At 40.6% G+C, this 27529-nt stretch overlaps 1 protein-coding gene across 2 annotated transcripts; it reads right to left on the bottom strand.

Moving 5' to 3' along the window:
- Window positions 1–217: 217 nt before the first annotated feature.
- Window positions 218–27044, bottom strand: smtnl (smoothelin, like). Of its 2 annotated transcripts, none has more exons than XM_034112933.1 (10): window positions 26949–27044; window positions 25311–26098; window positions 8331–8412; window positions 6710–6964; window positions 6544–6600; window positions 6400–6460; window positions 6174–6320; window positions 5950–6073; window positions 4194–4345; window positions 218–1806 (listed from the first exon to the last, which is right to left on the bottom strand). In XM_034112933.1, exons 2-10 carry the CDS (start codon window positions 25950–25952, stop codon window positions 1680–1682), a joined length of 1647 nt encoding a protein of 548 aa, XP_033968824.1. In that variant the 5' UTR covers window positions 25953–26098; window positions 26949–27044; the 3' UTR covers window positions 218–1679. The 2 variants fall into 2 exon arrangements, with proteins under 2 accessions (XP_033968824.1, XP_033968826.1); XM_034112935.1 differs by having other exon boundaries at window positions 25311–26045; window positions 26949–27038.
- Between the last annotated feature and the right edge of the window lie 485 nt (window positions 27045–27529).

The raw sequence follows: 27529 nt of genomic DNA, 5'->3' as shown, positions 1-27529 counted from the left end.
TGACAGGTCTAAAGCATCTTGTAACTCTTTTATGACGTGCTGGGGAGTCAAACTACTGACCCCCAGTGGTAGACATTAATTTACTCCTTGAGCCAAAGCCATCCAGACACTTTTCCTCACAATTTGAAATCATATTCTAATACGTAAGATGACAATGATCGGTTTTATTAAGTATTTTACGTAACAAAATACTCATACAGGAACTGCACTGGGGGCTAAAGAAGCGGGGGATGGAATAAAAGAATTGTGTTTAAAACACCCATTTTTGGCATTTCATTTTACTTTTTGCTTATGATCTTGAAACACTTTCAATAACCCTTATCTCGTCTGATATTGTAACACTGTCAGGCTGTTTCAATGCTTGGATTGGGGACTGCCTGGGAAAGGAATTATAATAGCAAAGATATTGTTAAAGACACAAGTAGGCCTACATTTGTTAAAACATTTCAGAAGTGGAACTTTTGAGAGGAAGGGAAATAATACAAAACACAATGAAATTGATAGATTGTATATCCGCCGTAGGAGTGTTGAGAGCCAAGAAAATATCGTAACAAAGATGTTGTTAAAACTTTGATTTAGTTGTGTTCACAGAATACAAGGCTACAAAGATGTTTGAGGCCAATGGCACTGGATCAAAGCTCACTCAATGTGTCCTAGAAGCTAAGCAGGGTCGGGCCGGGTCAGTACTTTGATGGGAAACTATAACTGAAGTTATTAAAAGTTTTCCTCAACAAAAAATTCACCAAAACGTTTCAAAATCATAATTCTTTACAATAAATGTTTTAGTGCAGCCAGCAGGAGACAAGTGATGTGTGGCGTAATTTTGAAAGCACAACACTGCATTCAAAAACTTATAATAACAATAAAGTTATTGAATGTTTTCACCAAATCACCAAAATTATTCAAAAGCTTGTTTCAGTATCACTACACTGTATAATAGTAAAGTTGTTAATATCGTGACACAAGGAAAAAACACTTAAATCATATAAAATCATATTCTTTCCAAATGTATAGTATACCCAGTAGGGTTTGGGGCTCCAACCACTAACCTTGCACTGGGCCACAACCAATCTTTTTATTAAAATACAGATACTTGTTTATTTGATGCCAAGTAATGAACACAATGTAGGTTTCAAACAGTTATTTTTCCATGTCTCATCCTCATCTCAATCGCAGAGTATCACATCATATGTGAATGTAAATATCAGTCAGCAACATATACTTTTTTATGCCCCAGCGCTTCATCGCAAACACTTTAGGTATACAGTTACTTTTTTGAAACATAAATCCAGCAATATGAAGGTTAATATGGCCACATTCAAACACGTGCGTGAATATAAAGATTTATACAACACAGAATATATTTGCACTTTTTGTATCTTCTCAAGTAAACACACACAAGCACATACACACTGTCAAAACTGTTGACAAACCAAACCAGACAAACAGTTACTATCACAGCACATACAGTATTATCCCATGAGTCAATCCACTGTGCCTCTGTGAAGTGAGCTGTGATGACTTTTCCTGCAGCATGTGGAGTAAAGTTCATCACTCCACCACCGGGGGGCAGTGTAGTCTTTCCAAAGTGCTCCACCATGCCAGCTGCTCAAAGTTTGGTAAATAGAAAGAATAAGAGGTTTTAAAAGGTCAAGTCTGAAGCTAGATGCTTTGGAGCTTCACTCAAACTTGCGCAGGTGGTTGTAGAGGGACTGGACGTAGGTGAAGACGCACATGGGGTCCGGTTTACGACCCATGATCATCATGTCGTCCACCTCGATCAGACGGTCGCAGCCGGCCTTCAACCTGGAGTCACAGACAGAGAGGATGGCAAAAGCAAAAAGCAAAAATAAAATAAAGGAAAAACAGTAACTCATTTACATTCAAATAATTTTAGAAAATGTAATAGATTAAATGTGGAAATAAATGTTATTTTTTATTGTCTCTAATTATATTTCTACATTTCTAAATTTTACTTCTTGATTCTTTTATTTTTTCCTCTCTATTCCTTTCTTTTTATGGCACTTCTATGACGCCACAGACTCAATTTAAGCTTTCTTTGGTCTATTGATAGGTGCACAAAAGGTCATGAAATTGTTGAAATATCACAATTAGCTAAAACACAAGATGACATATTGAAATCAGCAGTTTTAAAGTGAAAATGTAGCCACTTTACAATGACAAAGAACAGACAATGGATAATGTTTGTTCACCTATAAGAATTGATATGATTTGTTTTCTATTTTCTATAGTTTCAGCTCCTACATGATGTGACAGATGATCATATGATGAATATACCAATATAAGAAAACAGCCAATATCATCCTGATGTATCAGTCGAGACGCTTTTCTGCATCTAATATTGTGTCTTGGACAGTACTGATAAAAACACTATCCCTTTACACCCTCACAAACATGTTTTGAGAACTTTAAGTATAAAATATATACCGTAATAATTCATCTACATCTAGAGCCCTTTAAGTCTTTAGGGGTCAAATGTAAAGCTGCCACTATAGATAAAGGATTGATTCTGTGAGCAAGTGAATATTGTTTTTCAGTCAAATCAGCTTAATTCTGCAGCAGTGTTTTCGGCCATAGAATAACACAGTCTTAAATGGAGTGGCATTCTTTAAGCCGTGATACAGTACAATGTGTACATGGCCATATAGTATCTCTTTGTGGAAACCATAAGCAAGAGAGTCAGCACACCTTTCACCAAACAAGTCAAAGCAAAAGCATCACCATATAAAATGTTCTGGCATAAAGAGGTCTATAAAACAAAAGCAACAAAGAAAACCCATTAAGAGGCACAAAAACCACAATAAAGTTAAGTATTGCATTGTTGGTGCAGTCAAGCCAAATAAAAACTTCAAGGCTGTTTCAGCGAAATGTATAAACCACAACTGACTTTCTACCAACAAAAATGTGTTTTGCTGTTGTATAATGAAACCAATGAGTTCATGGTAGCTCAATTTCTACTGAGGCTTTAAAGGAATAATTTAACAATTTGGGTAATGCTTGGTTTCTTCTGGAGAGTTACATGAGAAGATTGATACCTCATGTGTGCTTGTTAAGTAAGCAGCAGCCCGGATGTGGCTAGCCTAGCTTAAAGAAAGGAAGCAGGGGGAAGCAGTTAGCATGTAAATAAATGTGTAAGAGTGATTACGCTACATAACTCTCAAGAATTGTTACAAATTGTGTTTTTTACAGAACTCATGATGTGTTGAAATGTGTATCTTTACACTTTAGATTAAGTAAGTTATTTCCTTCCTGTTTCTGATCTTTAAGCTAAGCTAGGCTAACTATGTCCCAGCTAAGACTGCATGCTGTGTTTTTCGCAGCATTTAATTGAAAACAAAAAAGGAAAACTTTTTAATAAGAAAATAAACTGCTATTTTGCCAATACTTTATTCTTGAATTTCAATATAATAATTAGTAGGTTAATATATTGCAAAACAATGTTTATTTCTGTTATAAAAATATATAGGCCTATTTGTAAGGTAAAATATTTTTATCAAACTCCAAATCTAACAGACTGAAAGTAAAAAATCAATATCAGCGGTGTTAAAGGTCCCATGTCATGCTTTTCTGGTTATTACCCGTCCCCTTGTGTGTTATGAAGGTTTTTCTGCATGTAAACGGTCTGCAGAGTCACAAACCCTCAAAGTACACCCTGTAGCGAGTAAAACTCTAACACAGAAAAGACGTGTCTATGCTGCCCCAGAACGCCTCGTTGGAGATTTTCTTTTTCCATTTTTTTCTTCCGGGAACCAAGTGACGTAACGACGATCCAAAAAGACCAATTGGTCCAAATGGACCAATCCGCGGAGCTCCTCACACACACACACTCAGCCAGCCTTATTTTTCTCAGCTGCAGCTCCGCGGATTTCTCAGCCCGGACACGGCGAGGCCCGGCCCGGGCCCGGTCCGAGCACACACACAGACCCACAGCCAGGCTGCGGGTATGTGTGTGTGTGCTCCAGCCGAGTGTATGTTATGTCTAGTTAATGTTAAAAGCCTCTGAAACAGCACTGTCTCACATATGATCAGATGTCACCATGTTTTAGTGTTAGCTCTTAATGCTAACCTTAATCAGCATACTTGTACAATGAATATCTAATTAATTAAAATGCCTAATTTCCATCATATCAGAGTGACCCCTAAAAGGTTATTCTGATATCACCATCACTCACTCGGCAGTTCCAAAGGCCAGTTCAAAGTTGTGTTTGCGGTTGGCAGGCAACAAAGAGGTGTAGTCAAACTCAGTGGGGAAGAACGAGTGGACCAAAGCACAGAAAGCCATCCCATCGCTCCAGCTGGACGAGAAGTTCTGGATTTCGATGTTCTAAAGAGGAACAGAGAAAAGGCAGATTTGGTGATGTTGTGGCAGTGGGGGAATTTTGTGTGCGTAGAGAAAAGCAGTGAAGGAGGTAAAAAAGTAACTGTCATTGTTACTTTTTAAAAACATCTCCCCATTCACTGTCTAGCCCATAGTTCTAATGAACAGAACAGACTTCTTCCCCTCCACTTCATCTGCTCTCCTGCTTTTGGTTCTGTTACATGCTTTTGAAATCATGTCATTTCAAAGGCTGCCCTTTATAAGTCTGGAGTTTGCTTTGAAATAAATCGCAACTTGTCAAGTCATCATCCCCTCTCTCTTTCGTGTGTGTGCTCCCAGTTAATAAGAGTCTTGGCTTTGCCTGGCTTGACTATAACCTAAGCCACATGGAGCGGCTGGCACAGGCTGCTGCGAAGGAAAGGGTACCAGAGTGCAGCAATGTGTCGGCGTTCTCAACCATGACTGAGACTATTTTAACCCTTATCCCCTAAAACACACACACACACCCCAATATTTTGAAGGAGCCTCACTTCCCTACACCTCTACGGTTGAGAGGAAGATAATTAGCACGTTAGCACTACCGCAATGTGTGCTAACAGGTTAAAGTTATATGAAAAACAGACTGGAGTTGGGCTCATTTACAACACTTTAGCTGTTTTGGTTATTTTATATCTTTCAGCATGTTTTCTAGTATTTTTCTAGTATAATTGTGTGCCCCTGTTTAAGGAATTGTTCAACATTATGGGAAAAATTGTAATTTGCTTTGTTGGCTGTCCAGTAAGTAAGGATGTGGAGCCGAGAGCGTTTAGCCTAGCTTAACCTTAAGGACCTGAGGCAGGTTCAAGTTTTTTTTTTAATCACATGCACAGAAACAAAGTCGTTCGCCAGGAAAATCTTAAGTGTCAGGTTTCCACCAACAATGCTCATTATATATAGAAAATAGAAAACTAAGATAATGCAAGTAAAATAAAAAATATTATGTAAGATACAATAATGGATGAAATAACTTAAATAAAGTTATTCAAATTAGGCAGTAATCGCAAATTACTAAACTGAATGTAAACAGAAGTGTAGTAAATATATATTTGAAATGTCCAGTATAAATGTACTAACAAACTTAACAACCTGAGTTTGATATCAAACTTCTAATTTATCCAAAAAAACCTAATAATTGTATTTAGGCAATCCATCACTGATATGTCAAATCTTATCTTTTATATGTATAAGTTGCATTATTGCGAAACAATTATTTGTCATGATCTTAGTTTTTGTGCTTTAGTTTACAATTTTATTTTCTTCCTGTGTCTCGTCCTGTTTTTACTTTCTGTGTTTTCCCTTCTGTGCCTGATTGTCTGATAGTGTTCACCTGCTGCCCCTGTGATTGCAGTAGAAATGAATTATCGATGTATCTTGCTATTTAAGCAAGCTAGCTGATAGCCTAGCATTTTCTATTCCACCCACTCATCAAAATATATTAACTTCTAGCTCCAATAAACTGATATAAAGAGAGCCAAAATGCCAAACTTGACACTTCCAAACTTTTATCGTCAGATCAATGGGTCACATCACAGTGGCTGCATGTACTTCTTGTGTACAGTCTATACATTTACCTGGTAGCCTATGGTCTTGGATCGGCACCACTCAAGAAGGATCTGCTTGATGCTGCTGGCGCTGGATACCCCAAAACTCTGAGACCGCTTCAGTTTAGGTTTAGAGTCTACTGGTTTGGGGCGACTGTACAAAAGTAGACACAGAGAAAGTATACATGAGAGAGTTTCAATGCTAAGAAATCGACCATAATTGTCAACATGACACAAATGCACTTTGCTTGTACCTGTTATTGGCTTCAGAGTCGAGCCTTTCGAAGATAGATCGACGGGCCTGGGCACCAATGTTACGTGGCAGAGTCTGAGACCTCACAAGCTCCCGCCTCCTCTCTCCTACCTGACCAAAGGATCTGTCACTGCTTACATCACCGTCTCTGCAGGACGGGAGCACAGAAGGGTCAGACAAACACATTTTACCTACCCTAAAAGTTTCATGAGTCACCTTTCACTCACCTGTCATGCTGCACAAGTCCTGAGTAGGTGACAGACTTTGCTGGGACGGAATTAGCTTTCTCTGCAAAAGACAACAAGTCAGTAAATGATATCCATGATATTGTGTCAAAGAGGGTAGCACGTGTGTCTTAAAGCTTGTCTCACCTTGAAGGCGGGGAGATCCCAGTGCTCTGATAGGTGTGGGGGTCAACGTAGAAGATACTAACAGCCACGAAGAAAAGGCAAAATTACGATGGCATAACAGTATAGATGGTAAAATCTTTCATCTGTCCATTGAGTAGTTAGAGTTAGAACTGAGACCATGACCCACCTGGTTGAATTGGAAACTCCTCTATTGGTTGGATCCAGTTAGTGCTAGCAGCTGATTGGCCAGTAGGTGAGTCATCAGAGACTGGAGAGGAACGAGAAGCAGAAGGGCTGCTGGGAGAGTCGGGGCCCTTCATTTCTGCCGTCTTGGTTGTAGCGGTGATGGGGAGGTGGGGCATCCTCATGGCGACAGGGGCCGTGTGCTCGTGTGGGAAGTTATTCGGGGGAGAGACTTTTCCGTGTAGCAACTCTAACGGTTCTGGTAGGATAAAACAAATAGTCTATTTAGTCACTTATTTGCAACCACAGTTTATATGACACATAGAAGCTTCGGAGATTCCTGAGTGGGGTATTACGGAGGTTTTTTATATCGTAGAACAAAACGGGAACATTTCTTAAGCTTAAGAGCAGACCTTATTTCAGGATTTGACTGCAAACACATTAAAAAACGATGACTTCAAGACAAGAGAACCGGAAGTGGTTAAATGCTAACTAATTTCCTGGTTTTAAGACTCATTACTCCACCACTCTTTTATGTCTACCATTCCGAATAACCAACCAACAGATAATTATCACCAGAATTTCCCTCACAAAAATCCCAATTGTTTTAGTTCTGTCAACTCACGTGTTTCTTAATATGTTTATTATAAGCAGCATATAGTTTGAGTTTGGCGTCTAGGCTCGGGCCTCATCAGTCCACAGATTTACAAAGAACATTGAGTGATGATTAGATAAATATCCCCCGAGCCTACAGGTGGAAGCTGGGGTGGAGCTGGGGTGGTGGTGGGGCAGGCGAGCAGCAGCAACATGAAACACAGCAGCAGGAACATGAACATGAACGCAGCAATGCAAGTGAACACAGCAGTGGCAGCAGCAGCATGAGCGAGGCAGGGGCAGGAAGACCTGGCAGCTTACATAGAGCAGCATGTTTAGGAGAATGTGTTTGGTTGGTTGTAAGAGGGACGAGGTGCGTCACGTGTTAATGTATCATTGGTGCTCGAGTTGACTGCCTGAACTAGCTCGCAGGCTTCGCCCCATTTCTTGCCGTAAAAATTCGTTATGATTCAAATGCAAAAGAAAAATGCACTACAGGAAACTTTACTGTTATGTTTTATGATACATTTGTTGTTTACTATAAATGGTCTACAACTGCCGTGAGACCGGGTTGGCATGAAAGATACTTCTAATTGAATACATTGTTTTAAAAACCGTTCTGTGAAACACAGAAAAAAAGGGAAACTCGTGTGCGTGACCACACATCAATAGATGAAATCACGTGAGTATTTCACACTGCTCTGTTGCGTTGTGCGACCACGTGTTTTAGTTTTATAATAATCTATCTTTGAATCCTTCTTGGGGTGACTTCTCCAATGTCATGCAATTATAAGAAAGAAATAAGCCTTAATCATCCCTATTAACTCTACTAACAAATATAAAGTTAGTCAGTTATTTGGAATTTAACTTCCATTAAGACAGGGGACACAAACACTCTGAGTTCAGAACGGTATGAGTCAAGCGCCAAACACCTCACCTTACCATTATCCCTTATGACATCATCAGGGTTGTTTTTCCAGACTTCACAAAGCTTGACTTTCATGTGTAAAATCGGCAGGTGACGTAGTTACCTGTGGTAGCAGCGTGTCCATTCTCCAGTCCAGCATGTGTTGGGGTGGGGTCCACCTCTATGGGCTCCTCTCGCTCAATACTCTGAAACACATAGAATCAGAGTGAAAAACAACACTAGCACCCTTCATGGTTTCAAAAAGGCAAATTAATTCATGTTTGACCTTTACTAGTAAGAGGGTTGTTTGTGGAGGGTTTTAACTGCAGTAAGTTAAAAACATTCGTCGTGAAAGAAAGCTTTTTAATAAGAACCAGGTGGAATAATCACTGTGGTTGCACTGAGTTGAATGATTGCCAAACCTTATTTTTTATAATTGTCCTGGTTGCCCCTGTAATACTGTGGATATTCTGTCATAAACAAAAAAGTTGTGTTTTGATCTCAGAGTCAGGGCATCATGTTGCTCTGGTTTGAACAAAGAAATAATTCCAGATGTCCGATGCTCATTGAGTCATTGTTGGACCATTTCACTCTTTTCAGGTTCTGGACTTTTTGGACGACATATGGGCTTTTTTGACAGGACTTCAGACAAAACAAATCCAACAAACAAATTGCAGAGGCATGACACAACCTCCGTACTTCAAAGTCTGCCAGATAAATAAGTTGGTTGAAGACATGAAAGGCACCAGAAGGTTCTGTGTCTCAGCGGCAGAGCCGTCTATTTCCTGTATCTGTATTCCTGCAGCGATGCCCCCCCCCCCCCCTTCTCCAAACACAATCAGCTTCATGGAAACAGCTAATCACTTTCCTGAGCAGATACCTCTATCTCACACTCTCAACCACATGGTGCTGCTGACCCACATCGGTTGTGGGTCAAGCTGTCACTTTCCATGTGGCCCTGTCAGAACGATAGATATAGCTCAATGTGTTTATAGTCGGCCCCTTTGGCACGGAACAACACTTCTCGGGTCACTAGTGCAACGCTGATAGCTATGCACGTTTTCTCCATGTCAGTATCAAACCACATGTCACATTGTATCTGTGTTGGACTCACAGAAAATGAAAGAGGCTTTCAGGAGACGTAATTCACCCTTTTTCTTACCCTTTTGGCGACTAATAACTCTTAACAGCTGCTTGTGACCCAAACTTGGCTATCACTGTGGAAGTAAATAGCCGAGGCTGATTTGAGTGCTGTGTTTGACCCAAACACATTATTTCACCCTGCATGCAGCTCTGTGTTTGCATAACGTCAGCATGTTTGGAGGCAGAGTAGCAGCATCTGGTCAGCGTGTCCCTGCTGTCAGAAACATCTACATCTAAAAACAGAGCAACGTTAGCAACAGTAGGTTTTGTGTACACTTGCTGAAATAAAGTTTTTAGTTTTGGCCTTTTGAAGAAAGTGGGTTTATCAGAGCTTTTTCCCTTAAAAAAGCTGTTTCTAGATCAACACTTTTAAGGGAGATTAATCAAATCAGTGATGCTGCAGGCCCTAAAAACAAAAAAAATAAGCTTAAAGATGCTAAAAGGCATCATTCATATAGGCTCAAAAAGTAGAAGGATATCTCAAACCTCTACAAAGAGGTCTCCCTTGAAAAAGAGATCAATGATCTCAATGGGATACACCTGGATAAATAAAGGTTTAAAATGAAATGAAAAAGAAAACCCAAACGTTTTTTTCTGCTTGGCTGGATACCACTACAGATAAGGGTACTAGGAAAACGTTTTGGAATTTGCGTAAATAAATCTGTTAGGAAGTGAAGAAAACAATTTGGGTTTTTATTACCAGCCAGAAGATAACGTCTCTAGCAAGTCTGAAACCTAACACCACGACTGTATCCCCTCCTGTCTCACATATACATGCAGGCAGAAAAAAAACAATATACTGCTCTAGCTGTGAGATTGCATGCTGTGCACATTTCAGGAAAGTGTGTAAACGTGTCTGTGTTTTTCACTGAGCTCACCATATAGGAATGCATGTGGGGAGTGTGTGTTAAAGCAAGGCAAGAAGAGTGTGTGTGTGGGGGGGTCGTCACTTTATAAAGAGCGAGGGGTGACACACCTAGAGGGGAATAAGGGAAAAAGTGAGGACATTATGTATGAGAAGGTGAGCAAGGCAGAGGGGAGAAGTTGTATATTGCATGATGGGAAATGAGGCAGAGGGTCTGGGGGAGTGAGGTGGAAACAGCTGGCCATCCAGCAGGAGGAGGGAGACAAATTGCACAATGTCTGGCTTTGGAGAGGGGAGCTTTCCCAGCTTAAGTACTCAGATCGTCAGATGTCGGAGTGGGAAACGTGATAGCGGAGCTGCTGAGGGTCCTGTAAACTCTCTGGTATCTGGAGGTCTTACTGGCAGAACACACTGGTGCTCGACACTTAACGTGGCACAGTACTGCCCAGGGACCTGAGGACATGCTGCAGCCAGGACATTGCTGCACATATGTGGCTTACAACAACACAAGTACACAAACACTTTGGCACCACAGCCTCATGAGTATGCATACAAACATCAACAGCTATTTGTTGGATTTACTCCGCACTATACGGAAACCCTGAAAGGCAAGTGAGATTCATCTTATCCAATGATCCATTCTCTAAGTCTGATCTAAATATTTTCTCTCTGTGTTACTGACTTATGAGTAAGATGTGTTTCCATCTCTGACTCAGTGAAAAAGGAAACAAAGACTAATTTATACTTTAAAGGGGACATATCATGCAAAATGAAGACTTCTCACAGAATCAGCCCTTGCAAAAACAGGGCTGGAAAAGAGCAAATGGAGCGAAATGAGGCATGGCTAAAATGCATGATCTGTTTGGTATTTTGAAAAAAAAACTTCACAGACATATTTTATATAGGTATGGCCCTACAATATATTATTCAAATATAGCATGATAGGTCCACTTTAAGTATTATGACCTGTTATTAATTAAGAATAGCAAACAGGTTCTCCTATTGAATGGAAACAGTCCTGTATGGTTTTCCCCCTGCTTCCTGGCAAACATTGCATTTATTCCTCCAATTTCATACATTTTCTTTATGTTTGTTTATGTGCTAAATATTTGATTTGGAGACCATTTTATTATAAGATTGAATGAAGAAATAAAAATGCACATTTCTCCATTGTCTTAATCAAAGCACAAGACCAGCTAAAAAGGACCATCAGCAACCTCTGATCTTTTATCGTAGCCAGGAAACTCTCAAGTGCAATGTTCTACCCAAAGGTCAATATTGCGGCTAGCAGCTGCTACACGGCAAATATTTATACATTGAGAAGTGTGGATATATAAGACCATCGCCAGCAATGTAAACCAGTGTAAATATACTGAAGCTGCTCTGAAGCTTCCCACTGGGCATATTAACTTCTATCTGCTTCTGTTTAAACAAATGCTACACAACGGGAAAAATGTGACAGAGTTCAACATTTTCCAAGACACACAAAGTCTGTGTAGCCATAGCATAGCTTAGATATAACTTATAGATAAAATATCACATATTTCAGCTTTTTTAGTGACAGTTCCTGAGAACAAAGTGAAATGTGTTGTCAGCTCTGTAAATTATGACATTTTCCTCCACCTCAGTTGTTCTGTGTACTCTGTTTAGTGCCAATTAGCAACCGTTAGCATGCCAACACTATAGGTTAGGAGCAAAAATGACTCGCCTCTGACTGGTTTATTCAAGCAGAGTGACTTTCATGACTGTAGTTCATTATTCTTTTTACTAAGAATTGTTTTGGAGGATAGCAATCGAACTGACTACCTCCACTGAATACTTCCCATACTTCCTTGGAGTGCATCATTGCACCATGAGTGGGGAACTATACAATTATTTTGGACGAAATGAGTGAAACAGAGCATGAAATGTGGGAAAGCATGAGAGCAGAGAAGGAAGAAGAGGATAAGGATGAAATGTTAAGAAAGGAAAACGAAATTGATCATGCCACCTCCAGAAGCTTTTCCGTTATCCTGAACCAAACCAAACTGAAAACTTAAAGGGGAACTATCATGCAAAATGCACTTTTGTACGTCTTTTATACATGAATATGTGTCCCCGGTGTTCCAGGGAACTCACCAAGTGTCAGAAAACACAACCCTCTCTCTTTTCCTCCATACCCAAATCTCTAAAAACGGGGCTGCAATGGACCTGATACAGACTGATCCAGATTTGAACATTTCTCTGACGTCAGGACGGAGGAGCTGACCTATCAGGGGAATGAGAGGTTGCCGTGGCATGGTAACAGCATGGTAACAGCATGGTAACAGCATGGTAACAGCATGGTAACATGACGCTCGTAACTCGGCCCCCTCCTTTTCAGGGGGGCGTGGTCAGCTGCAGCGCATGCAAAGACAGGGTGGAGGAGAGCAAAATAGAGTGAAATGAGGCATGGCTAAAATGCATGATCTGTTTGGTATTTTGAAAAAGAAAACATATAAATATACCTTATATAGGTATGGCCCTACAATATATTATTCAAATATAGCATGATAGGTCCACTTTAAGGAATACTGAACCAACAATAAGAAAGAGGTAACTAAAGACAATTCCCATTCATCTTCCAATGTTAACTCAGTGGAAGTTAGGACATGTAATGTGAACAAAAAACAAATGTAGGTCTATAACAGAATATTTGCAGATGCTACAATATCGGCTGTTTGCTTTGAGACAAAGTGCCCTGGGAAACCCGTCTATTCAAACAGGAGGAGGTATGTGCTGGGCGTTCAGTCAGAGGACAATGTTTAGCTGTCAGAGGCACCTTCATCACTGACACTTTCATAAAGACCCTGTCGGGGTGGGGGTGAGGTGTGGACGGGACGACTCGGCCGCTGGAGGGTGACAGTTTGACAAAGATACACTGTAGGCTGCTGGGAAACGCAGTGCACTCAGAAAGTGGTGTTCGGTTTGTAGAGCAGCAACATCAGCAGTATAAGGGCAGATGCATTTTCTGGTGTACGCAATGCTTCTTTAAAGAAATCCGCTGGGTTGTCCTCAGCTATCAGAGGAAACAGCTAGTGACAGAGGTTACTGGTCTGTAATTTCCTTTTGGGAGTCTACAGAGGAATCCTCTCGGAGGAAGAAAGACACAGTCAAACCACCTGTTCTTCAAATACATCCACGCAGCCTGCAATTTATTTTGCTCGAAAAATCGCAGGGAATACCACTTTGAGTTTAGTGTGGAAATATGCGCAGCCTTTGAACTGAGAGGATATAAAAACATAATTGCAGGTGAGAGCTACTGTACAGAGAAAAGTTCTCTTCATAAACACAGTACTGCTAAATGCAGGATACAGTCTCAGGTGGAGACAAGACACCATTTTAAGTGCATCTTAAAACCAAGAATGTATTTATGATTTTGAGGTATGTAACAATCTGTTGCATTCTCTTTTAATGTAAGAGATAGAGACAGTTCTTACTTTACTGGTGGCAAAGACAATGGATGGGAAGTGCATTTGTCTCTTTTGATCAAGAGCAACAGCAACTGCTTCTAGTGTTTTCTATGGCCACAATGGCATCGTTGCAATCAACATGAAACCATAATGTTGTCCTGGATATACCAGGACTTTTTTAGCAGCTTATGATTAATAATGAATTAAAAATAATTGAACATTGACTTAAGGTTTCACCTGCTACAGCAAACTCCTGTGCTACGGCAAAGTCCTGTGTTTGTACCTATATCCAACCCAACCTCCTTCCTCATTGGACTTTCCTTGACTATGATTACAAACGTGGTTGTGATCCTGGACAAAATACCTTTCACAAGAAACCTGATTGGCTATGCAGTTTCTTTGTAGGAAAAATACATTTTTAGAATACATTTGTATCGTTTTTTCATCTTAAAGAAAGAAAGAAAGAACGACAGACTTTTATTTATCCCAGAGGGGAAATTCAGGGTTTCACTCTGGTTTTATTTACATTAAACATATAGCTGATATGCATATGAACTCAGCCTTGCTTAAGTGCCTAGGAGGTGAACTGGTACCTCTCTACCTACGAGTCCACATTACGTATTTTGGTCCTTACGGGCCAAGTCCCTACAGACTGAACTACTGCCATCATAAATTAAATAATAAATAATAATGAATATTTCATCCATATTCTTTATTTTATGAGACTCGCTGATAAACCTCACAAACATTACTTAAATGCCTTATGTACGTGATGTATGTTAAGTATTCTACGTTACGTACATAAGTTTAAAAATTCAGTTGCACAAACAATTAGTTGGTTTTACATGAGACATGCAATCTCATAGGGGAAAGTCCTATGTTTGTTTCTGTCCAACACAACCTCCTACTTTTATAGATGAGTCGCTTTGGTCTACCTTTGGTCACCAGACCTCCTCCATTACAATGGCCCTGCAGGTCCAAAACTGACACTTAAGGGGCAAAAGGCTGCAATATTTGACGAGTTTGGATTCAGAATACTATGAACTGTATATAGATACATACAGTATATACTGTAACACTTGCTCAACTGGCCCCATTGTCCAATCAGGCTGTTGACTGTTTAAAGATTTGTAAGAACCATGGAAAATAACAGTATGGTTTCAGTCTCTTTCAGGCCAAGTATCTACGAGAGAAAGGTCCTGCTAGCTGTAGGGGAAAATATCATTTTTCATTCTATTACTCCCTCGTTGCTCCAAAATATGTTAACAATAGAGAGTGACTCTCCTTGTCTTCCACAGTCCTCCTCTCCTACTGTTCCTGGCATTGAGGCAGAAAGAGGGGGAGGCAGAGGAGGGGGGAGTCTGACACTCTGACCTCTGGTGGGGGAGAGGTCCGGGAACACAGACAGTCTGTATCACCTCTTCCCTCACATCTATTTGGGGTACTTCCAATCTGGTTCCAGACTTATCCAGCTCAAATACGATGGATATGATGCGATTGATTGATTTTCTTTTTCAGCTATCAATGCCAATGGCTGCCGGTGGACCACTAGGGTCCAGAACGACTGTATGTAAGAAGTTTACGAAATCACTGATTTTCAATGTTTTTTGCAACCAGGAGTCCTGAAGTTAAAACCCACTATGAAAGGGTTAAGGTTCTTAGACAGAAACACGGACAAGACCTAATCCAGAAAGTTACCGCCCTGTCAATCACAAGGTAGCTTTGCTTTGAGCATAACATCATTCTGTATTGAAGAAGACTTCAATACCTAGAATTGATCTATAAACTCATTAAGAATATGTTCACTAAGGTAATAAATCAAGTTAGAAGTAGGGTAATTTTCTCATAGACCTTTATATAATCATACTTTTTCCTTTGTAAACAATGGAGTTGCCCCTTGCTGGCTATAAGAAAGAATGCAGGTTTAAGGCACATAAGCCATAGGCCATGAAATGTGGTTTGCACATTCATGAACCACTTAAGATGAATGCATTTTTTGCAAGTACAGGACTTTGGTTGATGACCATTTACCTGCATAACTAATGACATTCCCATCCGCCTCAGCTGTACAGTATTGTGTGTTTAAAGTGTCAGCGAACTAAGATTGTGAGTGACACAAACATTATGAACTGATGATTCATGACTGATAAGCACTTCAAAGTTATCAGACACCAGACAGCAGACGTTCCATAACGTCATTCATCATATAAACTACTCAGTCTGCAGACATCATGGCCTGAATCGTGTTTATACTTGGACCTGAGGCTAGTAACAGAGCACATAAACACATCTATAAAAGATGGAGAAGCAGCAGAACCAGATATTACCACCCTGAGAATTTAGATTCACAGTTCCTCAGAGAAAAAGTAGAGGAGGCGATCTGGAAACGTTACACTTTGAATTTCCTCTTCGGAGGTTTGACAGACAGATAGCTCATATTCATACTCCTCCTGACCCCAGAAATGCCCAAAGTAGCAGTTTTATCTGGGTCACCTTCCTGTGTTGGTTATGATTATGTCTGACAAAAGCAGAAACCTATGCTCTCCCATATTATCCCGCGCTGGTGTCACCCAACCTCTAAAACCAATTCTCCTCAAAGTGCCTTCTGGGCATTAATCCAAAACACTGGATTTGCAGTTAAATGACTTTGTGTTCACATGGTGGATTGAGCTGACGAAGCCAGAGGTAACCTTAAAATCCCCCTCCTCAAGTTGACTTCCAGTAAGGCTTACTGGTTCCAGAGGGCAGCAGGGGCCAACTGTCCCACCGGCCAGTCAGTTATTAACCTGTTTCCACAGAGATGATGACGGGAACACGGCCTATTGTCTGGAAGTCATTAAGAGAGCCAGGGGTAGCCAGGGAGTGGCCGCATACCTCTGTTAAACCCCCAGCATGTGTACACACACACACACACACACACACACACACACACACACACACACACACACACACACACACACACACACACACACACACACACACACACACACACACACACACACACACACACACACACACACACACACACACACTTCACTGCATTTGTGCCATGTTTTCAATTTCTTTCTACATCATTCCAAATCTATTTAAACTTCTAACTTAAAATATGTCTTTATCAGAATAAGTATTGCCAAACCAGAATTCAAAATGGTTTTAGTAATTTGTAGTTGCATTGTCAAATAATTCATCCAAATTAATAACAGGCTGTCAGATGGAAAGTGTAGAGCTGATTTTGAAATACTACGGGTTTTAAATCAAAGTTATGATTCTTAAGTCAGCCTGTATTTTAGTAAACAATATAAATGTTTATGAGTGTTTGACGCTCTGTTTTCTGTGTTGCTGTATTAATAGCCACATAGGGGGGTTGGTGCCAGGAATCCAGCCTTAAAATGCAGCTGAGGCCTGTGAGGGAGATTGGGGGAGGGGTAAAAGGGTGAGGAAGGGGCCACAGAGCCAGGGAGGAGTTCTTGGATGGACGGATAGATGGATAAGTACTTCCAGTATCTGTGTACACAGATTTTAGCAGTTGTACGTCACCGTGCCTGATACAGTCAGCTGGCTAAGCCGGGGGTGTCTCCAGACAGTGTGTAAATGTCAAATGTCTTCGTCATGGGGATAAACAAAACTAAACCACGCCCTCTAAAAACCTTCGTACTTCGGAGCTTACACACAGAATCAAACACACTTTCACTTATTTAATTATCAGTAAAAGTGACTTGCTGGATCTAGACCAGGCTGCCAACCCTGGGTCTCAAAAGTGAAAGTAATGCAGATGTGTCTCAAATGTAAATGATTGCTAATGGCCAGCAGTACTCCACTGGATGCAAAAGAAGTGTGATTATATCGAAGTTTATGAGGTAATGACTGATTATGTCGATAACCATTTTCAAGCAAGAGCAGCTCGATCCAATCTCAACCTTGCAGTAATGTTGTGGATCTCAACCACAATATCTCTGTCTAGATATAGAGCACTTATCGCCCACACAGTTTATCAATTTCATTAATCTATCATGATAATAGCCTAGTCACATTTCTAAAGATGTGTCATTCTGTAAAAGGAAAGAAGATTGGCAGGTGAGTGTTATTGGCTTATTAATTGTAAGATATTTTTCATGGGGGTGCAGCTAGCTTGTAGGTTTAGCTGATGTTAGCTAGCAAGCTAGTGGTACTTTTCCAGGTGGTTGTATTTCTGTCTACAAACATAGACATAACCATGCAAGATGCATCCAAGAACCTTTACAAATGTGTAGTTGAGATCAAATAAAGGCTGATTATGAAGATGGGTGTGGTTCCGAGCAAGATTTCTGAAGTTATGAATCGCTCATTACTAGCCTAAATTTAGCAGTGTACAGTTGGCTTTATACTCTTGTGTTTAGGGGGTTAATCTACGTTTCCTAGCCCTGACGGGAGCTGTGCACCTCCTCAAAAACAAAACCATCTGTTAAGCTAAGGTGGCTACGGATAAACCATGTGCTTGGGCTGCTTGTGTTTTTTCTTTTGCATCCTGGTGAAGATTGTAGATAGTGAAGATAACATTAAGGAATTTGGTGAAATGGCATCTTGAGATGATATTCCGAGTTTGAACGTCAATATATAATTTCTGGCAAATAACTTTCCACTTTTGGCAACAATTGTTTCAAAGACGAGAGTAGAGAGAATGGGTAGCTTCTGTCTCGCAGCAGTGGTGTTGTGAGTACAGATGTTTGTCAAATTTAAACCACACTACCCATAAATCATGTTACTTTTGGCAAGAAACTGTTTTAATTTTGTGTTTCAGCCACCACCAACTAAAAACGCCTCCTCAGTTTGTCCCAAAGGGATGACCGTAGGAAAACCTCAAAAGGATCATAGTAACAATTTACTGGAGTTAAATCACTAAATTATGAGGAAATGTATATGACATCCATAAAGCCTGACCTTTTTTTAAAGAAATCCCCTCTTACGTAACATGTGATGCAAGTGCTGAACTGAGCTATAAATCAGGCACACTTAGTGTCAGTGAATTGATAACGAACAGTAGATAAACCTCTGTCCTGTCAGAGCTAATCTGATCATTTGCGTATGAACACACACATGCGTTGAAAGAGGAATGTACTATCTAAAGCTCTGCTGCACCATTGGAGCCTTGAGTGGTACAGGTGTGGTTTGGCAAGGTATTTTTAGGAAAGAAGGAAAATTAAGTGTTTTTGTGACAGTATATGAAACGGAGAGATAAAGAAATGTCATCGTAATTGTGTGAAATTTCAAATAATAGTATTTTTTTCTCACAAGCAATCTTAAACATGCACTTAAGTATGACATTTTCTTAAGATTCACAAGAGACAATTAAGAATGTTCAAAGTCAAGCAAAAGAGGTCGACAAATTACTCTTAGTCTCTGTTAAGCTCGTAAATACACAAGAATCCTACATTTCTCAAAATGCAACTCAGTGTTGGCAAATCCCCAAATCTTTCATACTCCACAACTTAATTTGTATCAGAGACTTTCCATTATAAAGTTGACAATATGTTGGTATTGGACGTGTTCTGGTTTCCGTTTGTAGTCAGTTTGTAGTAGTAGTGCTGAGCAATCACGTTGATCTAATAATATCGCTTTGACATCTATCCATTTTCTCAGACATGTCAAATCTGTGCAGTCCCAATTTACCTAAAGATACATTTATTGGGTTAGAGTTTTACTCTCTATACCGGCATATGACCACCTGTTATCACATGACCAAAGTAACCACCTTAGATCATCTGATAACAACCGAGCCGCTGAACAAGATAGTGTGAGATGATGAACATTTTGAAAGAACCTTTTAAGTGGACATTATATTAAGTTTGTTTTAGGTTTACAGTTTCTACTATAAGAAGTATATAGCTTACTGCCTGAACATTAATTAATCAGAACCGATTGCCAATGCCTCAACCAATCACAAGAATGTGTCATATCTGCACAAACTGTCAGCCCCTAGTTAAACATTTGTGGAGTTGAGTCAAGGGTGCGGGTAGGAGACGTAGAGGAATGAGTCAGAGAGGAGGGTCGATTCTGTAATCCTTCCACTCAATGTATTCCCAATGAAGCACAAGAAGCCACACAATGGATCATTGAGATGGCTACTTTGCCACTGTAATTGGCAACATTTTGTCTGCAGTCTTGTGTGTGTGTGTGTGTGTGTGTATGTGTATGTGTATGTGTATGTGTATGTGTGTGTGTGTGTGTGTGTGTGTGTGTGTGTCAGGAGGAAGACAAAACATTGTTGAGGAGGCTTAGCTCTTTGCCCTAAACCTAATCTTGACTAATTCCTGTTGCCCAGAACCATTATAGGACAGAAAAGAGGCACACAGCTGCCTCTTCACAGACCTCAAAAACCCTCCAGATGGAAACACACACACACACACACACTATCACACACACAGCTGGGTTTCCATTCAAGAATTTATACGCAAATTCCAATGTACTGAATCAGAAAAGTGAAACGGAAGCAGCAAATTATGACAACATTGACAAAATATTGCTGTTTATCAGGGTTTTTGTCCATAAAAACCGAATGAGCTTGAATAAACCTACATATGAGCAGATGAAATTGGACCAAATGTTTGATTTGATACCTTATTTGAAGAGAGAGAAGAACAAAGGGGATTTATTTGTATCATGTTGTGCTATCTACAATCATAAGAAATCATAGAAAACTGGCTAGCAGCTAAAGCTAACACTGTTATTATCCTCCTTAGCTCCAACTGTTGAACAAATAATATATAGAATGAATATGCCGATGCTCCAGTTCAAAATGAGACCTAACTTTTTATGGATGTAAGTTTTACAAAAATGAAAAAGCTACACATGTAGCTTATAGAAGGTTTAGCCTAGCCGATTGCCAAATATGCAACACAGTCTCACGGCATTTCGTGTTATAGTCACGAAATTAATCTATTGATTCGTGTTCACCAACACGATTTCGCCATTTTTTTCGTGTCAAACTGAAATATTTTAAAAGCAATGTAAATAATAACAAATTAGAAGGAAATAAAATACAGATTTCAGTATTCTGACACAGAACGATTTTAGAAGCAATGTATTTCTATTGGTAGTATGTTTCGTGCCTGCACCAAATAATAACAAATTCGAAGGAAAAAAAGATGACGAAAAATACAGATTTCAGTATTCTGAGGCTCTTTAACCCATTTCTTTTCCTCGTGGACGGCAAAAAAACTCAGACATTATACAATTTAAAATAAAAGGGATAGGGTTAGGCTTAGGGTAAGATATTGAGTAAGAAAATGTTTTTATGAACCACACCGCTTCTGGTCTTCCAAGACCCGACCGGACAAAAAGACGTGGTGCAGGCACGAAACATACTACCAATAGAAATACATTGCTTTTACAATCGTTCTGTGTGACACGAAAAAAACGCGAAAATCGTGTTGGTGAACACGAATCAATAGATTCAATTAATTTCGTGACTATAACACGAAATGCCGTGAGACTGAGTTGAAATATGCCTTAAAGGTCCCATGTCATGGCCATTTCTACTGATCATAATTCCATTGTTGAGGTCTACTAGAATAGATTTACATTGTGCAATTTTCCATACTCACATTGGTTTCTCATACAGCATCTCTATATAGTATGTGTATTCACTCTCTGTCCTAAACGGCTTGTTGGAGCTCCTGCCCCCCCCCTCCCTATGAGCCCACTGTGCTCTGATTGGTCAGCTCGCCCACTCACCATCACCACCGTTACAGCGGAACATCAGTGATTATGTGTTACAATGGCGTTAGCAACCAGAAAATGACACCAGTAATGACAAATAGATAAGAATGCTGCGTGGGGTCCGGGTGCCGTGTTGGCGGGACGTTGCGCGGCTCGCGAGGAGCGGACAGTGTGAGCTGGGTTCATTTCCTGCTTGCTGCGTGGGGTCTGCGAGACAGCGAGACATTGCGAATGGACGCGGGAAGGAGGGGATGCTGTGGGGGCTGCAGCACCCCCATCTGCGAGGCTCCACTAGCACCCGCACCCCCAAACGCGGTGCACCTACAGTGTAAGCGCGCCACAGTTTTGCCGCTGCGAGGCTCCACTAGCACCCGCCCCCCCCCAGCGCGTCACAGTTTCGCCGCAGAGAGAGTGTGTGTGTGTGAGGAGCTCCACGGATTGGTCCATTTGGGTATGGGCACGTCACTGTACCCAGGAAGAAAAAGAGAAATCTCCAACGAGGCGTTCTGGGGCAGCATAGACAGGTCTTTTCTGTGTTAGAGTTTTACTCGCTACAGGGTGTACTTTGAGGGTTTGTGACTCTGCAGACCGTTTACATGCATAACAACCTTCATAACACACAAGGGGACGGGTAATAACCGGAAAAGCATGACATGGGACCTTTAAGCATTGAAGCAGCTGCTGAACACTTACTGTATGATAAATGCACAGTAAGATACACAAATATGAGCACAAGCGCATTATCTCTCCAAGCCTGGCAGAGATATAAAGAAATAATATTAAATATTCATGATTTACTGATGCTACAGGTGTGATTTCCATATGAACGAGGTCATGCTAATGTGCTGCAGGTGTGTTTTAAGGTTTGTGTGCAGGTGTGTATGGCAGCTTAGATGGGTCAGGTGAAGTTGCACTGTAACAGCTGGAGAGCAGGCTGGAACACATCTCTCTGGCTCAGATGGATTTAGCTTGGATTCCAGCCAATACAAATACCTGCAATGTGTCGCTGTGTGTGCGTTAATGTACGTGTATCATGTCAATCAGGCCTGTTTGAACAGTCAGCTGAACTTTATGTACTGTCTCCACTTCACAGACGGTTGAGGATCATAGCAGGAAGAGTGATCTGCAAGTTTTATTAAGATCTGACTACTGAAAGTGGGTCAATAAAATGAAATTAAGCTCATTTCCATACCGTAGGAGGCAGCATATACATGTGAACCTTTGTGCACTCGTACATAATTTGACAGTGTATTTTTGTCTCAAGTTTTAACTGTGTGTTTCTGCAGCGCTGTGTTTGGCTGACAGTGGGGGATCTCCCACGGCAGACACAGGCAGAAACAAAGGTGCCCTTGTGTTGATTCGCTCTGACCACATGATTTCACAGAAGATAAAATTCCTCTGTTGTATCCACTGCATAGTTTCGTAATTACAGATACACGACCAACAGATATTTGCATAATGTGTGCATGTGATTCTTAAAAAGCTGTGTGGGTCTCAGTTGTATCTGTGTAGATGTGGATCTTTGTCTGCAAAATGTTTGGTCTTGAAGAAATGTTGCTACATAACAGGAGTTCCAGAACACATTGCGAAGAAAAACGATGCGCGATCTTGTTGACGTTTGCGACATCAGCGGCGGCGACAATCCAACTGGAAACAACGACGTTGAAAAGTTATCAATAGCTCCTGTGTCTGAAAAAATATGCAAGATCTTGTCTAGATGCTGCTGTGAAAAAAATAATTTCCCAAACTGGGTTCAATAAAAGTATATTTGATCTTATCTTATCTTAAAATTGCTTCAACGTTCTTGCAATTAATGCAGAGATTGGTTACATTTGCCTTCATGTCACAATTTCTGAAATGTATTATTGGGCTGGGTTATGACTGAAACACGCTCAAGCATACAAATGTAAAAGCAAAATAAATATATATATATATATATATATAAATATTTAGGTACTTTGGACAAAATGTCCTTTCTGTTCTGAAAACCCTATAAACAGGATCAGGAAGGAATGAGTGATGCAGCAACCAAAGGATGGATGGAAGCCAAGAGATTTTCTTTTTGGTTTCATCAGAAGCAAGGCAAGCCAAGGGCAGAAACAAATTCAACTATGCAACTATTACAGCTCAGGAATCCTAGAAGAGTTACAAGTCCAACTCCACAGGACACACTTCCATGAACATGCATCCCAAGGTGACAGTGAAATTTGAACCCTGATAGTAACTTTGACACCACTGAGCCATACAACAGAGACACGGGCCATCAGTGCTGTAATTGAGTATGATCTTACTCAGGCACAGACACAACATGAAAACAATTGTGACACAAACATGCTTTGTATCAGCTTTCCAAGAAATTTCAAATCTGGCTTTTTTTCAACTCAAACCCTCAGTTTTTGAATTTATTCAGAAACGTTTAGGAACCAAACAATTGGTTGGAATCTCTTCAAACCAGAATCTTGTAATTGTTCAGGTTAGGCTAAAACATAAAATATTCCAAACCTGGACCCACATGATTTGCACAGGACGACAGCAATAATGACTAACCAGACCCTACATTTCACGGTGCTTATTTCACATAATTGACTCAGGTCTGAAAACCACAAGACCACACTAACCTCACCTCCCAGGAGCCTAGTCGACTCATGTTACTGCTCTTCATAAATCCTTAAGCATCCCGGTGGAGGGCCTTTGTGCAACCGCAATGACAGCCAGTGCCTCGTATGACAGATCCACACAGCCAACGCAACACTGCTCCAGTCCAACTCACATTCTGCCTATTTGACCACATTGGCCCTTTCCCAACCAAGAAAAATTACATCATAATTACTGGATTACCTCCTTTGCTGGTATATATTATATTTCCATCCATGTGAAAAATGTATCTGGCACTGGATTGTGAAGTGGTGGGTCAAATATGTCAAGAGTGTCTGTGTGCAAAAGCCCAGGAGGACACAAACTACAAATTGTCTTGGAATTCTAGAGACATGTCCATGTAAAGCAATAATTTGTATCCTGGGTACCTCAGGGGGTATTCTGCAGTTGACAGGATACATAAAAAGAAACAGCTAAACAAATGTGAATATATGCACATATTGAGTCTGACTATTGCACCTGAACATGTGTTGAAAGATCTAACTCAAATGTTGTAATCTGCCGCGTTGGCGTACACTTTCTTATATTTGTCTCTTAGTGAGTGTTTCGAATGCGCATGCTCCTGTATAGTTCAAAACTTGAGTAGAGTTGGTGGTGTATGCTCCACTAGATACTTTGCCAAGAGGAAAAATAAAAAGATAACAAACTGAATGCCCGGATGTCATTAGCTCAGTTGGTGGCAGTAGCCAGTTACGACTCACACCGCTCTGTAGCAGTATCCTAATGCTATGATGGGTTAAATTCAAAGTTTAAATGTCACTGTACACAACAAAAAGAGGATTTATATCCATTGATAGCTGGTTTTTAATTAAGGTCAGTAGATACCGACAAACATTTGGCTAAAAACAATGGAAAAATATTTGGAATAGAAAGCTAGAGGTAATAAATAAACAGTTAACTTGGCTAAGAGTCATAGATTAATATTTGAAATAATTAGCTACATTTAATGAATAAATGGTTTAAAAGGTTTGCTAAAAGACATCCATAAATGTTCGTAATAGGTAAACAAAAAAATTAGTAGTGTATCAATTTTGAAGTGAATAGCTGTAACTAGGCCCTAATGGATAAAGAGGTAGAGTTACAATTGTAAAAAAAAGTAAAAGGAATACAAATTTGAAAGAAGTAATGTAACCAAACAGAAGAACCTTTTTATCGAAGATTTATATAACTTTATATAATCAGTAGTGTTAAATACCATTAAATCTAAAATCAATGCAGACACATGTCAAACTCTGATGGGTGAAATTGTTAATTGTGGCAACGAAAAATAATAGAATGATGTGCCATCTCTTCTCTACAAACATACAGTACTCACATTAGTCTTGCTTGAAACTGCAAATGTGGCTCGGCTGGAGAAGCGGGCAGTGGAGGGGCTGCTGCTTGACACCGGGCCCGTCACCATGGAGGAAACTCTGGAGCCCACAGGAGGGCTGCTGGAGATGGGCGAGGATAAGAAGGTAGAAGGTGTGGACGCCTGGCTGCTGAGGCCACTGGTCTGGGCTTGGCCCCCCAGAACACAGGGCTGGACGTGGAGGAGAGCCTCACCCTTCCCATAGATCACCTCTTTTACCTCCTGATGGTTCTCCTGAATGTCACTGAGGAGGTTCTTGTGATTCGAACTGTGATTGTGGCCGTTGAGCGCGGTGCTCCTGTCACATGTCATCCCACTAAGGAGCTCCACCTGTAGAGTAAGAGCCTCCAGCTGACTCCTGAGCTGCCGGTTCTCCTGCTGGAGCTGAGCCACCGCTCGTCCAAGAGGCCCGCTCAGGTTGGCTGTCTCCTCCAGACGACACTCCATGCCCAGCTTAAATGCACTGACATCCACGTGGATCTCCCTGATAGCGTCCCGGAGAGTATTCTCATAACGGGCTAAAGCTGCACATACGGTCTCCCCCTCTGGAGAAGAAGACCGGGGGCAACACAAGTCTCCCATCCCAGCCAGGGTAGGGGCTTCCATCGGTGCAGATGTAGCCAGACAGCCTCTCAGTCTGAGATCTCACGTCTAACAGTCAGATCGTCTGGAGAATGCGATGCTTCAGTCAGGGTTTGGCTGCAGGATAGAGGTTAGGAGGTGAAAGTTTGCCGGTACAGATGTCTCACTGTCTGAAAGCACAAAAGGGAAAAGACTTGACCTTTAGCTTGTGGACAGCTGTCGAACTCTTCGAAGTTCCCACCAGCCAACGAGACAATGCAGTGGTGTAAAGTAACTATGTACATCAAGTACAGTACTTAAGTACAAGACACTTTGAGAGACTTGTACTTTACTTGAGTATTTCAATGTCTTGCTACTTTGTTCTTCATGTACTTTTACTCTACTACATTAATTAAATAGCCTACCTTTAGTTAGTTTGCAGATATGGATTAATGATGTGAAATATAATCAACGCTTAAATCAGACTTTAATTCCACCTGGAGTAAATTCACAAGCTACCCTGCAGTATACAAAGTCATTAAAACTAGCTGCACCTTTACCAGCTTTGATAACACTTTAATGATCAATAATTATAATCAAAACATATAATATATATTATTCTGAAATGGGCCAATGAGTACTTTTTCTTTTGGTACTTTAAGTGTATTTTGATGTCAATACTTTTGTACTTTTACTTGAGTAACATTTGGATAGCACTTTTACTTGTAATTACTATTGTATAGTATTCTTACACTCTGGTACTTCTACTTTTACTATAAGGTCTGAGTAATTCCCCCACCACTGGACAAATGTGATGTCCTGTGCAAAAACGCCGCTATAAACAAGATAGTAACAATGAAATCAAGGCTTGTAATTATGGAACTCAACAAAACATCACAAACTTAAGTCAAACACTGAACTGAACAAGATCATCTACTTTGACAGAATGACAGAGAGTAAGCATACATCTTTTAAGCCATCTAACTTTTTTTTACAACTGCTGTGTTGTATAATCTCTACTCAAAGCTGCATCAAATTTACCTCAGCTGTACTCTCCGGTGAGTTCCCTTAGCGCTGAACAGCTGTATGAGTGTGTGTGTGTGTGATAGTGTGTGTGAGCTCTGCTCTGCGCTGCCGGCTCTCTGGTTTGTTTAAACTCTCAGGTTGATCACTCCTCTATCTGGCTCGGAGGAGGGAGGAGAAAGGGAGGGATAAAGGAGGAGGGCAGTGGTGGTAGTGGAGTGAAGAAACAACATGGTAGGAGTAGTAAATCTGAGGGGAGGGGAAGGAGGCGGGCCTGGGGAGCTTTAATACCCTTGCACTGTGTAAACTTTAGAGAGGGAGACTCCTCCTTCTCTCCTTTCTAACATAGGTATGTCTTTTCCTCAGTGCCATCTTTTTCTTTTTCTCTCATCCACTCCTTTCCATACTTTTGTTAACCTTGCCAGGCGTAATATAACTCCAAACGGCTAATCTTCCATGCTAACCTAACCTGAATTTCCCCTGTATGATAAAATAATAATCAGCCTAATATTTGTAGTGTTCATGTATAGTAGAGGAACTAAGGCCCCTAAAAGTGGAGGTACCCCTACCCGAGGTAGAACAAAGCACAACCATGTTTT

The sequence above is a fragment of the Trematomus bernacchii genome, unplaced genomic scaffold, assembly GCF_902827165.1.
Source record: "Trematomus bernacchii unplaced genomic scaffold, fTreBer1.1, whole genome shotgun sequence".
Lineage (NCBI taxonomy): Eukaryota > Metazoa > Chordata > Actinopteri > Perciformes > Nototheniidae > Trematomus > Trematomus bernacchii.
The sequence above is the reverse complement of the archived record's forward strand: the minus strand, read 5'-3'. Positions and strand labels throughout refer to the sequence as shown.

What these genes read in the sequence shown, in the direction of transcription:
- smtnl (XM_034112933.1), bottom strand. Translation starts at nt 25,952, where the DNA reads ATGGAAGCCCCTACCCTGGCTGGGATGGGAGACTTGTGTTGCCCCCGG. An exon ending in CCAAGACCATAGGCTACCAG is followed by an intron (nt 4,346 to 5,949) that starts GTAAATGTATAG and finishes GTTCCTCTTTAG; the next exon opens with AACATCGAAATCCAGAACTT. An exon ending in CTGGCCTTTGGAACTGCCGA is followed by an intron (nt 1,807 to 4,193) that starts GTGAGTGATGGT and finishes CTGTGACTCCAG; the next exon opens with GTTGAAGGCCGGCTGCGACC.